General features: G+C 49.0%; 1 protein-coding gene across 1 annotated transcript in view; it reads right to left on the bottom strand.

Annotated features, from left to right (window-relative positions):
* PLEKHG4 (pleckstrin homology and RhoGEF domain containing G4) overlaps positions 1–16,123 on the bottom strand; it is a 164,192-nt gene that overhangs the window by 83,709 nt on the left and 64,360 nt on the right. Inside the window, exons 7-9 of the mRNA XM_065416667.1 lie at positions 10,272–10,358; positions 5,870–5,986; positions 54–152 (exon numbers count right to left, since the gene is read on the bottom strand). Of these exons, the coding sequence (XP_065272739.1) occupies positions 54–152; positions 5,870–5,986; positions 10,272–10,358 (303 nt within the window). The remainder of the gene's footprint in view (positions 1–53; positions 153–5,869; positions 5,987–10,271; positions 10,359–16,123) is intronic.

Raw genomic sequence — 16,123 nt, forward strand, 5'->3', positions numbered from 1 at the left:
GTCTAGCATCCTGCTCTTTGTGCCTGTGTCTGGCACTAGAAGACAACACTTACCTCAGCTCTTTCTGGTAATCTACAGGCCTCCACCCTCTGAATGGCCCCCTGCAGGAAAGCACAAGCACCTTGACATCCTTGTAGCAAATGCTCCAGTTTCTGAAGGGGAAAGGAACAAGGCAGAGGTTACTGTCTGCACGGTTTTCTTCGGGGCAGAACAGAAACAGCAGCTTGCAGGGAGCTACAGGGAGTGGTAGAAAGCTGTGGGTGGAAATCTCCAGTGGACCGATGGCATGGTGTATGATGGATTCAGGGCTCTGTCTGTGAAACTTACGAATTCTGGTTAATACGACAAAGTTGCTCTTAGGAAAACTGTGGGATCATGGAAAGCTGGGCTGAAAGACTCCGAGAGGAAGAAGCAACCCAACAGGTACAATCCTCATGAGTCAGGGGACCCTGCCTGCCTTCCTGAACACCAATGGTCCCCCAGGACTCCCCAGAGAAGGGCGAGCTATTGAGGGGCATTGCAGTTAGGGTTGGCTGTGCTGTATATGAGCTGTACTGCTTCTGCTTTAGCTGTCAGGTAAGAGAGCAATGATGCTAGACTCCGGTGAGAAGTCTCTGCGCGTTATATGCCCCATGCCTCCTTCAACATTTCAACTGTAACCCAGGAGGCTCACCCCTTCGGTGTGTTAAACTATGGGGGTGTCTGAAGAGTCAGCAGTGAGCCAAGGGATTGGGCAGCAAGTTCTCAGTGTGGGGTGACAGATACAGGGTCTGCACCCCGAGGCTGTGCCTATGGACCCCAAAGACTGGGGCAGTGGTTGGGCTCCATTTAGGCTCCAGAGGTTTAAAATACCCGGGATCCAGAGGCTTGGGTTCCCTCACAGCAGTCCAGTGGGTAGCCAAGAGGGGGTGTTCGAATGGGACCTGTGACAGCGTGGTATTAGAGAAACAAGGTGGGTGAGGTAATATCTTCAGGTCAGACCTGGAGAGCTCTGTGTAAGCTCGAAAGCTTGTCTCTCACCAACAGAAGTTGATCCAATAGAAGATATTACCTCACCCACCTTGTCTCTCTAATGTCCTGGGACCAACATGGCTACAACACCACCGCATACAAGTGAGGTATTAAGCTTTTCATGTCTTGAGTCTGGGCTGGCTGCATTAGCCACAAGTGACCAAACCAGGAGTTTAAATAGGTCATCCCATAGCAGGTCCAATACAAACCTAATTTATTCCCACCCCAAGCAGTTATGGATTTTGTTTGTGACTTGGTTTAGAGAAGAGGGATTTTGTAACATTCTTTTAAGATCTGTATTTTTTTCAGACTGAATAGTTTTCATATCCTTCCACCGGGAAAGCTAAATTGCCTCAGTTATAATGTATGGACCCTGGAGTGATAGAAAAAATAGAATACACATTTAAGACTTCTATACATGACCTAAGGGTACGTCTACACTTACTTCCTGGTTCGGCGGCAGGCAATCGATCTTCTGGGATCGATCCCGGAAGTGCTCGCCGTCGACGCCGGTACTCCAGCTCGACGGGGGAGCCTGCCTGCCGCGTCTGGACCCGCGGTAAGTTCGGACTAAGGTACTTCGAATTCAGCTACGTTATTAACGTAGCTGAATTTGCGTACCTTAGTCCGAAGTGGGGGGTTAGTGTGGACCAGGCCTAAGTTAGCTGTTCTACACATCAGGGTGGTACAATTTTAAGGCCAGACACCTGGCAAACCTCCAGAACTAGATTCAACTGATTTATACCATAGAAAACCTGCATTCTCAGCTCTCCTCTGGGACAATGGGGGTTCATGAGATATCGCCCCTTAAAAGTGTCATTGATCCAGGTCTGAATACTGTTGTCGTCAGCCTATAACCGGTGAAATTTGGGGGCAAATTCCACATTCACAAGCAGGTTCTTATTTTTTTTAAAAACGAGGAGCTGTTTGAAGCTGCTCCCAGGTTTGGAATGTTGTGAGCAGCCCTGCTGGAGACGGATTAGTGAGCAGGAAGCAGGTAAGTTCATCAGAGATGTTAAATAAATAGTGTTTGGCATGTGGTTGCAGAGCTACAGACATTTATCACTTGGGTCATGGTCACATTCAGTGCATCCATTAGCAGCTCTGTGCCGTCAAATTCCTGCATGAACTCCCCCCTCAGCTACAGCTTGGGGAAAGATATTGACTTTAAAATGTAAGAAATGTGAAACAAGAGGTGGCCCTCGACTCCCGTATTCTTCCCCAGATTCTTTCATTTTATTTCCAGGTATTTCCCTAGCTACACCTCACCGTGTTTCATGCCCAATACGTTCTTGGAGCATACTGGGGACAACTTTCTATTTCAGAAGGTGGAGGAGATAATGAGGGAGACAACTATTTTAGACTTGCTTCTAACAGGGAGGAATTGGTGGGGAATCTGAAGGTAGAAGACAATTTGAATGAAAGTGATCATGAAATAATAGATTTCATCATTCTAAGGAAAGGAAGGAGTGAGAGCAGCAGAATAAGGACAATGGACTTAAAAAAAAACAGACTAACAAACTCAGAGATCTGGTAGGAACAGTCCTATGGGAAGAAAATCTGAGAGATAAAGAAGTTCAAGAGAGCTAGAAATTTCTCAGGGAGACAATATTAAAGGCACAAGAGCAAACTATCCCAACGCAAAGGATAGGAAGAATAGTAAGAGGCCAATATGGCTCCACCAGAAGTTCGTTAATGACCTGAAAATCAAAAAGGAATCCTACAAAAAGTAGAAACATGGACAAGTTGCTATGGTGGAGTACAAAGAATAGCACAAACATGTAGGGACAAAATCAGAAAGGCCAAGGCACAAAATGAGTTACACCTAGCAAGGGAAATAAAAGGCAATAAGAAAAGGTTATTTAAATACATTAGGAGCAAGAGAAATACAAAGGAAAGCGAAGGTCCTCTCCATAGCAGGGAAGAAGCGCTAATAACTGATAACAATCAAGAAGGCTGAGGTGTTTAATGTTTTGGTCTGTAAATTTCACTCCATGCATCTGAAGAAGTGGGTTTTTTACCCATGAAAGCTTAGGCCCAAATAAATCTGTTAGTCTTTAAGGTGCCACTGGACTCCTCATTGTTTTTCTGGATACAGACTAACACGGCTACCCCCTGATATTTTGGTAAGGCTTTTGACACAGTCCCACATTACATTTTCATAATGAAACTAGGGAAATCTGTTCTACAAGAAATTGCTACAATGTGGGAACACAACTGATAAAGACTGTACTCAAAGAGTAGTTCTCAATGGCTCACTGTCAAACTGGGAGAGTGTATCTAGTGGGATCCTGCAGGGGTCATTCCTGGGTCCAGAACCATTCAATATTTTCACTAATGACTGGGATAATGGAGTGGAGAGTATGCTTATCAAACCTGCACGTGATGCCAAGCTGGGAGGGAACTTTGGAGGTCAGCATTAGAATTCAAAACAACCTTGACAATTTAGAGAACTGGTCTGAAAGCACAGGATGAAATTCAGTAAAGACAAGTGCACAGTTCTGCACCCAGGAAAGAACAAAATCAAAAGCACAACTACAAAGAGGGGAATAAGTGGCTAGGTGGTAGCACCATTGTAAAGGTTCTGGGGGTTATTGTGGATCGCAAATTCAGTATGCAGTTGCAAAAAAAAGGTTAATATCATTCTGGGATATATGAAGAGGAGTGTTGTATGTAAGACCTAGAAGATAATTGTATGACGCTACTTGGCACTGCTGAGGCCTCAGCTGGAGTACTGTGTCCAATTCTGCGCACCGCACGTAAAGAAAGATGTGTACGAATTGGCAAGAGTCCAGAGAAGAGTAACAAAAATGAGTAAAGGTTCAGAAAACCTGACCTCTGAGGAAAGGGTAAAAAAAATTGGGCATGTTTAGTCTTGAGGAAAGAAGACCAAGGGCAGATCTGATAACAGCCTTCAAATATGCTAAGGGCTGTTACAAAGAGGATAGTGATCAATTGTTCTCCATGTCTACTGAAGGTAGGACAAGACGCAATGGGTTTAATCCACAGCAAGGCAGATTTAGTTTAGTTTTTTCGATACTAGAAAAAACTTCCTAACTCTCAGGGTAGTTAAGCTCTGGAACAGGGAGGCTGTGGAATCTCCATCATTGGCGGTTTTAAGAACAGGTTGGACAAACACCTGCCAGGGACGGTCTAGGTTTAATTGGCCCAGCCACCATGCAGGGGGCAGAACTAAATGACTTCTCGAGGACCCTTCCAGCCCTACAGTTCCATGATTTCATGATTCTATATGGGTAGGGAAGAGAACTTTAATGATGATGTTTCTGATCGCCTTATATTTGAAGCAAGTTGAAAATAAGAGAGACCGCCTCAATTTGCCATCAGAGGCACAGCAATATCATCTGTGACATCTTGACAGACAGCTCAGCATTTAGGCATTGTTACATTGTGCCCTGCCCAATAACGTCAGGGCAGAACAAGGCTGAATCCCGTGGAAGCAGAAGCCATGAAATTGGTGCTGTCCCAAACAATGTTCGGCAAATCAAACGCAAATGGAAACACTACCCGTTCGTGCATGCTGCAGATGATCCTTGCGGGGAGTCACAGATGAAAGGAAATGAACCCCCCCATACCTGAACATGTTGAATCACACCTAACGGTACTACTACAAATGTGCCTCTTATTGATACAGGAATACCCTGAAGCGTGTGGCACAAAGGAATTGATGCTCCTTGCTTGGCTCCTGGGGTGGAATGTAGTCGCAAGTTTGGTAAAATCTGTCAGTCATCAGTGCTGGAGGACAGGGGTGTTCTCAGCCAATTCAGACATTTCCTCCAAGAACTCCAGCACCTGTGTTCTAAAGCTTTACACGTGCCAGAAGCGTAGTCCTCAATGGGGAGTTTTTTATATATTCCAGGAAACCTGGCTCCAAAGTAACAGAATTCTAACTAACTCTGATCACTTTGGACTGTTTATTATTCCAATTATTATTTGTTAAGGGGCGACATTATTCTAATCACTGATGAATGAGACAAACTTCAAGAGAGTCCCTGCCCTGGAGACCTGGGAGTGTACAAGAAGGAAGGAGTCTGTCTCCCCTCCCTGGAGAGGGCTGCAATGATCCTGCTCCCTCCTGTCAGGGTCAGGCCGTGGGCGGCCCGCGTGCCCTGGTCAGCTGCTAAGTTGCGAGCGTGAGAGAAGTAGCAGGGTCAGGATCCCAGGAAGTCGGGATCAGGCACCAGGCTACAGACAGCAGTCGAATGGCAAAGGCAAGGACAAACCGGGGCCAGAAGCTGGATTTTAGGGTTTATTGCAAGCAAGGTCAGGAGCAGAAGCAGGCAAGCAGTCTGTGTTGTTGCTCAGACAGCTCCCCATCATGGCTTATATACTGGTATTGGCCAATCAGTGGGCTGTGAGGGGCCGCCACTCAGGCCCTGCCGCGCCTAGCTTCACAGGATCCTCTTGTGGCTGCCAAACCTAAGCCTCTAGTGGCAATGCGGCGGCATCGATAGCCCAGTTCCTCCCAGGGTCTAGCCCTGCAGGTTCTCATGCATCCACTGCTCCCTCTGGCAACTACATTCTTAGATATACCCAAGTTAAGACATTCAAGGTTATGATTCCCATAGCCATGCTGATCTGGCCATTTGGCACATCCATCAACACTAACACGAGCATGGTAAGACAAATACGGCCATGCATACATGCCCAGTGTAGCTGAGACATGGCTATCAGGGGAACCAGAACTTCACATCTCCCGTCTTTGGTAAGTTTCATATTTATTTGCTGCTATATCTTGCACTAACCCAGTTAATTATAAGTTTCTCCCCTCTGGTGTATGGGAAATCTGGCCATAACCCTAGAAGCAGCAAGTTTAAAGACCGTTGCACGTCTCACTCACCATGCGAAAGCTTAACCAGTCCCGATGGCAGTAAGGGAAGGCTCCATCCAACTCCAGTGGCAGCTGTGTGCTGTCTATGTGCTTGTGGAGGGACTTCATTGAGGGCAGAAGTTCAATCTGAGAAGAAAAAAGCACGTCTGCGTCACGTCTGCCTGCAGAAAGGAGCACCGAAGAGTCGAGAGTGTCATGTCTACACTGCCAGAAAAGGAATGTTCTTAGCTCAGGTTAGATAACATGCATTAAAACAGCAGTGAAGACACAGCAACTCCGCTTTTAACTCAGGTTAGTAGCTCGAGTTCAACCCCAGGCTTCCCTTAGAGGCATTAGCCAAGGATAAAAGCCAAGTTGCTGTGTCTTCAGTGCTAATTTAACCTGAGTTAGAACGTAAGAACGGCCATACTGGGTCAGACCAAAGTGGCCAATGCCAGGTGCTTCAGAGGGAATGAACAGAACAGGTAATCACCGTGTGATCCATCCCCTGTCGCCCATTCCCAGCTGCTGGCAAACAGAGGCTAGGGACACCATCCCTGCCCATCCTGGCTAATAGCCATTGATCGTTGGCTAACCTGAGTCAAAAACACACCTTTTTTTGCAATGTAGGGATACCCTATGAGGGGAGGGGAATAAGTAAGGTGAATGTCTCTCTATTGATCCACTTTCCAGCAGGGCTAACAAGAGATCCCAGCTCTCTATGACAGCCTGACCCTCTACACACACAGGGGAGGTACGTGAAATCCAATCACACTACGAAGGAAAAAACAAAAGCTCAGCAATCTTAGAATAATTCACTAGCTTCCCGTGCTATAGTTCAATGAGCAAACTGGAAGCAAAGCAGTGTGAAACGGAAGCTTGAAAGGAGCCAGGAATTCCTCCAAAGCCAAAATTATCTGGTGGCGACAGAGCAAATCTCTGCCTTCCACGGTCACATGGCATGGTATGATTCATGCATGTTAATAACGTTTCTGTGGGATTGTAAAACTGGCAACGGGCTTCCCAAAGTAATGCCCGGAGAAGCATCCTAACACAGCAGCCCTTCTCTGCTCCAATCCCAGTGCGCCTCCGATCTATGCCAGGAGTCACTTGCCACTTAGAGGGTACCCAAGATCCAATACACCCCAGCTTGCTCCTGTCAGAGGCTGCAGCTGAGCTGGGCCATCCAAGGAACATAATACCCACAGGGAAAACGGACAAGAGCTGCTGAGAGAGCCTGCAGTGCTGGGCTGGGAGTGAGTAATTCAGTCATACACATCCAACATTCCTCTAGAGTTGCAAAGTTTCCATTTTCTCATTAAAACTGTGACTTTCCCTTTGATTCTGCTGTATGCCAATTTCTTTATTAATCTCTGTTCTGCACCTTCCTGATCCCCTTGGATTTGGCAGCTTTCACTTGTTTAAAACTTTTTTTCCATTCATTACTTTGGTTGTTTTCACCCACACAGATATACCTTCCTATCCCTTGCTCTATGTCCCTCACACACACACACAAATGCCCCCCTGCGTGTGAATGATTGGTAACAAATGCCTCCGGCTTGTCACCTTTGCTCATTCTCTTTGTAACCAGAGATGGCCAGACTCCGCACACACAGCCACATTAAAACAACTTCTCCCAAAATGAACCTCAGAGCGTTCAGGACCTTTTCCTGTAGGAATTAGGGTGACCAGATGTCCCGATTTAATAGGGACAGTCCCGATTTTTGGGTCTTTTTCTTATATAGGCTCCTATTACCCCCCACCCCCGTCCCGATTTTTCACACTTGTTGTCTGGTCACCCTGGTAGGAATCCTGGATGAAATCCTGGAGGCAATGGGAGCTTTGACTTCAAAGGGGCTACGGCTTCACCCCAGGTTTCCTGGCTCCTTACACATTTACAACTGAGGTCGTGTCTGACCCAAGCAGGACAGCATGCCGAGTCCAATACTCCACTCACTCACCTGCAGGCAATTCAGGGAGCATCTTCCACGCTCAGATGGTGAGTTCTTTGGAGCAGAGATTGTCCTGCTATAGCATGTATCTACAGTGTCCAGCCCAAGGGGCCTGTGAAGGGGTATGCAGCAAACCCCGTGCTGGGCAACACAGGTTAACAGGATAATGTGGGCTCCGCCCCATCACACTTGTGAGAGCTTAAAAGGGAGAAACCCTCCCTGAGGGGAAGGAGGCCCCAGTGCTGACTCACCTTGAGAAGGAACCATTCCCCTCTATTACTGTGAAGTCAGTTTAGGACTGCAGCCCAACGAGCACCCTCCAAAGGAAGAGAGCCTAAGCCCAGCTTGGGGCTGATTCCTTCGTGTTTTTTCCCTTGTTGTTCTGTTCACTGACAACCTCAGAAGGGGCCGACTATCCGGGGCCCAACTAGACGGCTCTCAGAACTGCAGTGGGAAAAATGCCCAGACATCACAGAGCAGTGGCTCGGGTGAGTGCTTCGGCCCTGCCCAGAGCCTTAGGGGGTTCCTGGGGAAGGAACTCTGGTGACAGAGCCCCACCCCTGACTGGGCCCTCTAGGTGCTACCACCCTACAAATAATATACTTTTGGAGGCTGCTCTATCAGTTTTAACTCACTGAAGTCACACTGCAGTTGCACAGTCAGAACTACGGGTGAGCAGGGGATGCAGAAGTTAAGCTTCCAACAGCCACACTAACTCAGCCACGTTGTGCATCTTCTACGTTTTGAGGTTTACGTTTTGCAGCCATCAGTAATATATTAAACTACTCCTTTAACACGCCCCTCCCTCTGGGTTGGACCTTTCTGTGCTGAGCTTCCTGGAGTCACAGAACAGCGCCTCCGCTATAGAGTTCAAGGGCAGGAGGGGCTGCATCTAGAGCAGCGTTTCTCAACGGCAGCCGCATGCAGCCACCAGGGCCTTTCCTTGCGGCCACAGTCACCTGGGCTGTGATGAGGGGCCGCAAAGCAGTGGCCCCTCTCCCAGGGCCACCAGCAACGGCTGGGCCCTGCCCCCCTCCAGAAAGAAAAACTCTGGAGGTGCAAGCAGCTGGTGAGTTCCCCACTTTCCCAGGGGTAGGGGAGGCAGGCTTCGGCAACGGGGCTTCGTGCTCCGTCCACGTGGTGGCAGGCTCTGGTTCCAGGCTCCGGCCCCAGGCTCATCACCCCCGCCATTGTCCCTGGGCCCCGCTGCCTCCCTGCCCGCCTCCCCATTCAGGACTTAAACTTGTCCCCCGGCTTGCCGGAGCTGAGTAAGTCTGCTGTGAAAAGTGATATTAACAAACATACAAATATCACTTTTCACAGCAGAAGACTTACCAGCTAGCAAGTCTTAGAAAAAAAAAAAAAAAGCGCAACCAAAAAAGCAAAAGAAACAACAACAAAAAGGCAAGAACATGCAAAGCACCTTATTTGTGTTTCTATTCTGTTTAGGTCCAGTAAAGAATAGTCAACTGTAAATTATTTTTATTACTGAGTCTGAAAAAACCCTACATAAATAAATTACAATGATCTGGACAAGTATATGTGCATATTTATTTGTTTTTCCTAAAGTTAATTAAGTATTTTAGGAAAAATTGTCAGTGTGGCCACCAGCAAGAGTTGGTGGCTGCACTCTGAGGCCACCAAAAAATTTGTGGTGAGAACCCCTAGTCTGACCTCCTGCATAACGCAGCCAGAGAATTCCACCCCGTGATTCTAGCGTCAGCCCGTGACTTGGGGCTGAGAACATGACTTGGCCATTAAAATTACTCATTTTCTACCTCCGTGTGATGAAGTCATGGGGCCTTTTCCTAAAGTCCTCACTCAGCCCACGCCCAGGTCAAAGACTCAGGGAAGCCACTGGGCAGTCCAGCTGGGCCCAGTGACCACAGAAGGGGCCTGTATTTCCTCTTGGGAGTACGGGGGAGTGGCATTAGTGGAGGAAGTGCCTTCCCAGACATCCCAACATGAGTGCCAGCTGGGGAGGTAGCACCCCCCAGAGACACCAAAGCCAGACAACAGCTCTGAAACAAAGTCATCATCAGCCAGGACTTCCAGGCCCTACGTCTGACGATTCCCCACAGCTGGGGCAGTCAGAACTGGCAGGGAAGAGAACAGACACTCCACCACTGAAAAGGGTGTTGATGTTCCCCATCCTTGGTGTCTCCTCTTCCCCTTGCAGGAGTGCTCAGCTGAGCACAACAACTATGCTGCCCCAGTCAGGGATTTAGCCCGTTGTTGACAACAGGGCCTGAAAAATTCTCAGGTCAGTGTTCATTGTGCACGACTCCCCACTGTATCCTTCCTGCTAGAGTCCTATCAAAGAGCATTCTGGTATCCTGACATTCATGAGGATATGTGTGAGTGATGGACTTGGCAATAAAAGATCTACTCAATTTATAAAAACGTATAGCTCACTGTTCAGAGGGTTAACACAAGTATCAGGAGCTCCCCAGCAGTTCCTGCATGAATGCTTCCATTACCTGCACCGCTGTTGGCTTCTCCATCCGAAAAGTGAGATCTCTTTCAACAAGCAGCAGAACTCCGTGAATACAATGAGGAACCATGTCCTGTAACAGAGAACAGAACACAGATCTCTTACGAGCTGGATGGATTGCTTAGGAGTATGTACCATTCATTTTATTTCAACACAAGAGATTGCAATGCCTTCTTCAAAGATAGTTGCAATTGCAAACTGGAGGGCACAGACTCCCCCGGAGGGGCAGGCAGTTATATCTGTTGGTGAGGGTCTGCTCTAAAGGGAACGGGCTCTCCAAGCTGTTAGCCCTGGGAAACACTGCACAGAGTCAGGTTACCTGGATGCAGTAAAAAAGCTGCCTTTCACACCGGGCACTGTCCCTAACTGAAAAGTAGCATTTCCCCCGTAATGCCAGCAAATTTGTGTTCTTTACTTAACTGCTCCCAGTCCAGCACCAAGGACTCGCCTCCAGCCACTAGCGTTAATGGACAGAAGCACCAAATTCAAGGATGTCCTGGCAGCTGTGGCCTCAATCTCTCTCTCTGCTCCAGCAGGAGGTCTCCAAGTAGGAGAGCATTCCACAGGGAGGTTAGAGACAGGCCCAAAGAGCTAAGACAGGAGTAAAGAAAATGGACTATGTGAATAGTGGGGTCACTAACCAAATCGTGGCTTGGTTTGGGCAACAGGGAAGGCTTTGTATTTTAGCAAATGTTCTACTAATAGGAGCTCTTCCAATAACAGGCTATAGGAAAGCCTTTGCCCAAGCTAAGTTGTGAGAGGTTCTGGACTGGTAAAGCCAAAATATCAGAAGTAAAATTATAAGCAACTGTGATGGGTGTCCAGCCCACACAAGACTGGAAAGGTTAAGGTGGCGAGGGGGGGGCAATTAACTGCCCAGGCTGCACCTGGAGGAGGAGCCAGGGAGGAGGGATTAATTAGACAGGGTCAGCTGGACAGAACAGGAGGGGCCTGTCTAAAGCCCAGGGGCTGAGAGCAGCGGGGGGCTGCAGGGACGTAGTCTGCAGTCACTCTCTGGGAGGAGGGAGGTGTTTTGGGGGCTATAGAGCTAGGTAGCCTACATCTACTCCCTGGGAGGAGGGCGTCTGGCCTGGCAAACCCAGAGCAGGGGGAGAGCCAGGAAGGTAGGAAAAGCAGCAACGTATGGGGTAGGGCAGACCTTGGCCGCTGAGAGGGGCCCTGAGCTGGAACCTGGTGTAGAGGGTGGGCACAGGTGTCTCTACCAGCCACCAGGGAAGCTGTGCGGACCAGACAGCAGCGAACGGACCGCCTGGGACAATTCACCTTGGAAGACTTTGATACCCCAGAAGGGGAGGACGATAGCGACCTGGGTAGAGGGCCAAGTCATGAGCAGGAAGCTGCAGCTCCTGGGGCAAGAGGTGCAACAGGATGAGAGAAGATGGGTGAAGGGACTGCCAGAGGAGGGTGCAGCACCTGGAAAGAGCTTATCCCCAGAGCAGCCAGGAGGAGGCGCCCTGGTGGTGAGTGAAACCCCCTGACAGCAACACACACATTTTTTCGGGATGGCTTCAGCTGCAATCTGTCCAGAATAAATGCAATTGACCAGCAAGCCTTTGACAGGAGAACTCTGTAACCGTATTCTCCAACGACCTTTAAGGACATAACACCCAAAGTGAGCAGCAGCACAAGCAGACAAAGCAGGCAATCACTGGAAAATGCAGGGGATGATGAACTCCAGCGAATGGTGCTGCAGATTGCTTTAACGGTCTCCCATTTCTACCCCATAGGCTGAACTTGACTCGGCATTAATGGCTTGAGAGCCAGCTCGAAGAATACACTTCTGCATCAGCTCTCTGCGAAAGGTGGAAGAGGTTGTCCAAGCCTGATGTCTTGAGTTCTAGAGGTGCTTCCCCTTAACTGCGTTAGTCCTTGGTCGTTCTTTTGATTGAGAAATTAAAGGCCAATGTGCAGAGGCCCAATTCAGGATTCTGCAAATGTAAGGGCCATAACCGCAGTGGAGATCTCTGGGCAAGGAAACACAGACTTTTCCTTATGCTCAAGAAGGATCTCTCCTCACCCCACCCCCTTGGGCTCCCTTGTATGAGTGGGATACAATTTTAACAATAGTACCTTCTAAGCATACAGGAGCTTTTCTGAATCTTTTGTTTACCCCTTTTCATTTGACCACTGACAAATGTCAGCCAAAGGCCAGAACAGCACAACTAGCTCAGAATTACTAGTAAAAACTGGAGATCACCGGGGAGGGGAATGGAGGGGGCGAGAGACATAGATCACAGCTGTACAGACATCCTGGAATTTGACTGGTGTCTCTGCTGGACAGTGCAGGTGGGTGAAGATGAATCATCATTTCCAGACAGCTGGTGGCACTGAACATTTATGTTTAATAGGTTCCCCACCACTGCCCTTCTTCTCCTCCTACCTGCTTGCATAATAGGGTCATGACGCTAACGTTCTGACAACCCAATAATTTCTGAGAACACACGGTGAGAGTGTAAAATTGGAATTATGATTACAGAGAATCAGAAAGTGGGGAGGTTTCTGTGGAAATTTTAAAATTTTCATTGAAAAACTAATAAAATTTCATCCAAAAACTGTCAGAGACTGAAATTTTTTTAGTTTTCCAGAAAAGAAAATGTCAGAAGACTGGACTGTCGGTGGCCAGGCCTAGTGGTCAGAGCAGGAGTCAGGCCTAGTGGTTGGCATCTGAACACCAGCGCCCAGGGTTGAGACAGGGCCAGACCCAGGAAGCAGGGCCAAAGATCAGAATCAGAGTCAGAATCCAAATGCCAGAGCCACAGGTGCAGGTGGAGTCAGGAATCAGAGCCGAGAGTCAGAACTGGATTACCAGAAGTCAAGGAAGGCAGGATCAGGGCTGGCTCTGAGGCAGGACCAAGGCTGGAACAGGATGGGAACACGGCTGGGTGCAGGGCAGGATGTGGGCTGGAGCCGCGGAGGAGCAAAGCAGGAGCAGGGCTTGGGGAGACAAGCACAGGAAGGCAGAGAGTCGGTGGGCATGTGCACTGAACAGCCAGCAAGCTGCTAGGTTTAAGAACCGGCCTGCTGGCTTCTTCAGCCAATCAGGCAGGGTGGTCCATCAGGCTGCCTCGGGTGGCAGGCGTACTGAGCAGGCGCAGCTGAGGGCCGTGCTCCTGACGGAAAATGGAATATTTCCAAGAAAAGCAGACACTTTCCGCAACTGTTGTTGTTTAGTCAGAAGCTCAATGATCAGTTGGAAAAAAGTTAACAGAACAATTTTGACCAGACCGAATTCTGACTCGCAGGGCAGGCAAGAGGCTGGCAAAGGAAACTTCCCATAGCTCCCAGTCGGTTTTTGGTCTCTTGCGTGCAGTGGTGTTGTAGCCGTGTTGGTCCCAGGATATTAGAGAGACAAGCTGGGTGAGGCAGTATTTTTTTTGGACCAACTTCTGCTGGTGAAAGAGACGAGCTTTCGAGTTTACACAGAGTTCTGTCTCTCTAATCTCTTTGTTTACATTTTCACTAATAAGATGACCCCAAGCTAGGAGGGGTCCCAAGCACTTTGGAGGGCAGGATTAGAATTCAAAAGGACCTTAACAAATGAAAGGATTGATCAGAAAGCAACAGCATGAAATTCAATAGACAAGTGCAAAGTACTGCAACGAGGAAGGAAAAACCAAAGGCACCACTACAAACTGGGGAATAGCTGGCTAGGTGTAGTTCTGCTGAAAACGATCTGGGGGTTACAGTGGATCACAAATTGAATATGAGTCAATGTGAGGCAGTTGTGAAAACAGCTAATATCATTCTGGGGTGTATTAACAGGAGCGTTGAACGTAAGACACGAGGTAATTGCCCCCTCTATGCCGCACTGGTGAGATGTCAGCCTGATCCTGTGTCCAGTTTTGCCCACCACACTTTCGGAAAGATGTGGACAAACTGGGGAGAGTCTAGAGGAGAGCAACAAAAATGACAAAAACCTGACCTATAAGGAAAGGGTAAAAACACTGGGCATGTTTCGTTTTGAGAAAAGACGACTGACACGGGACCTGACAGTCTTCAAATACGTTACGTATGTTATAAAGAGGATGGTGATCAATTGTTCTCCATGTCTACTGAAGGTACGACAAGAAGTAATGGGCTTAAACTGCAGCCAGGGAGATTTAGGTTATTTAGTAAGAAAAACTTTTTAACTCTCAGGGTGGCTAAGCTCCAGAACAGGCTTCCAAGGGAGGTTGTGGAATCCCCATCACTGGAGGTTTTTAAGAACTGGTTAGAGAAATACCTGTCAGGGATGGTCTAGGCCAGTGGGTTTCAAGCTTTTTTTCTGGCGACCCAGTTGAAGAAAATTGTTGATGCCCACGACCCAACGGAGCTGGGGATGAGGGGTTTGGAGTGTGGGAGGGGCTCAAGGCTGGGGCAGAGGGTTGGGGTGCGGGGGTGAGGGCTGTGGGGTGGAGCCAGGAATGAGGGATTCAGGTTGTGGGAGGGGGCTCTGGGATGGGGCAAGGAGTTCGGGTGTGGGAGGGGGACGGGGTTTGGGCTGGGGGTGCAGGCTCTGGGGTGGGACCAGGAATGAGGGGTTTGGGTTGCAGGAGGGGGCTCTGGGCTTAGGGGGGCTCTGGGCTGGGGCAGGGGGTTGGTGGGTGGGAGGGATGAGGGCTCTGGGCTGGGGATGAGGGGTTTGGGGTGCAGGAGGGGGCTTCGGGTTTGGGGTGAGCTCAGGGCTGGGGATTGGGACACGGGCTTACCTCGACCGGCTCCCGGTCAGTGGCGCAGCGGGGGTGCAGAGGCAGGCTTCCTGCCTGTCCTGGCACCGCAGACCATGCTACGCCCCGGAAGCGACCAGCAGCAGGTCCGGCTCCTAGGTGGAAGCACACAAGTGGCTCTGTGTGGCTCTCGCCCGTGTGCACTGTCCCCCCAGCTCCCATTGGCCAGGAACTGGCCAATGGGAGTGTGGAGCCGGTGCTTGGGGCAGGAGCAGCATACGGAGCCCTGTGGCCTCCCCGCTTAGGAGCCGGACCTGCTGCTGGCCGCTTCCGGGGTGCAGCGCAGTGTCAGAACAGGTAGGAACTAGCCTGCCTTAGCCGGGCAGCACCGCCGACGGGACTTTTAATGGCCTGGTCAGCGGTGCTGGCCAGAGGCGCCGTGACCCAGTCCCTTCCATTCCACGACCCAGTTCTGGGTCACGACCCACGGTTTTAAAGCCACTGGTCTAGGTGCACCTTCTCCTGCCTCAGCACAATGGGACAGACTAGATGACTTCTCAAGGTACCTTCCAGCCCTGACATATGTAAGATTCTATGATTCTAAGACCCTCTAACTAAAATCAAACAAAAGTGAACTCCGTTCCGCGTGTGGAGATTCGGCTATGGACACAATGCCCCATCTCACTGATATGACTAGGCCTCAGTACATTGGGAGCACATTGATTTTATGAAGAAAAAAATCATTAAACCCAAGGCAAACGTGAGGCTTTTCAAATAGATAAAGGGTAGCATCTTCCCGCCAGCTTCCTTATCAAGCACAAAACTTCAAGAACCCATCTTCTGGCTTCCTCATTGACTCTGCTAACGAACAGCATGACAATCCTGACGTTTTAAATAATGGACCAGCAGTGGCAGAAATGTGGCCCGTGATGTTAGCCCTCTGCTTCAAAATGAAGGCTACAGGCCCCAGATTACCATGTTTCATCATTAGCTGAGCCAAAGGAGTAAAGGAAATGTCTTTACAGTATTCTGAGTCTTCCTGTTTTAGGTAGGACCTGGTTCAGTTTTAGCTGAGAATATAGAGAGATACATTTCGTACATCAATCATCTCCCTTAAAAGGCAAGGCCAACGCGGGAAACTGCCTGTTGCAAACTGTTGCTGTTTCTGTTG

Source organism: Emys orbicularis, chromosome 14 (assembly GCF_028017835.1).
Source record: "Emys orbicularis isolate rEmyOrb1 chromosome 14, rEmyOrb1.hap1, whole genome shotgun sequence".
In the NCBI taxonomy this organism is placed as follows: Eukaryota; Metazoa; Chordata; order Testudines; family Emydidae; genus Emys; species Emys orbicularis.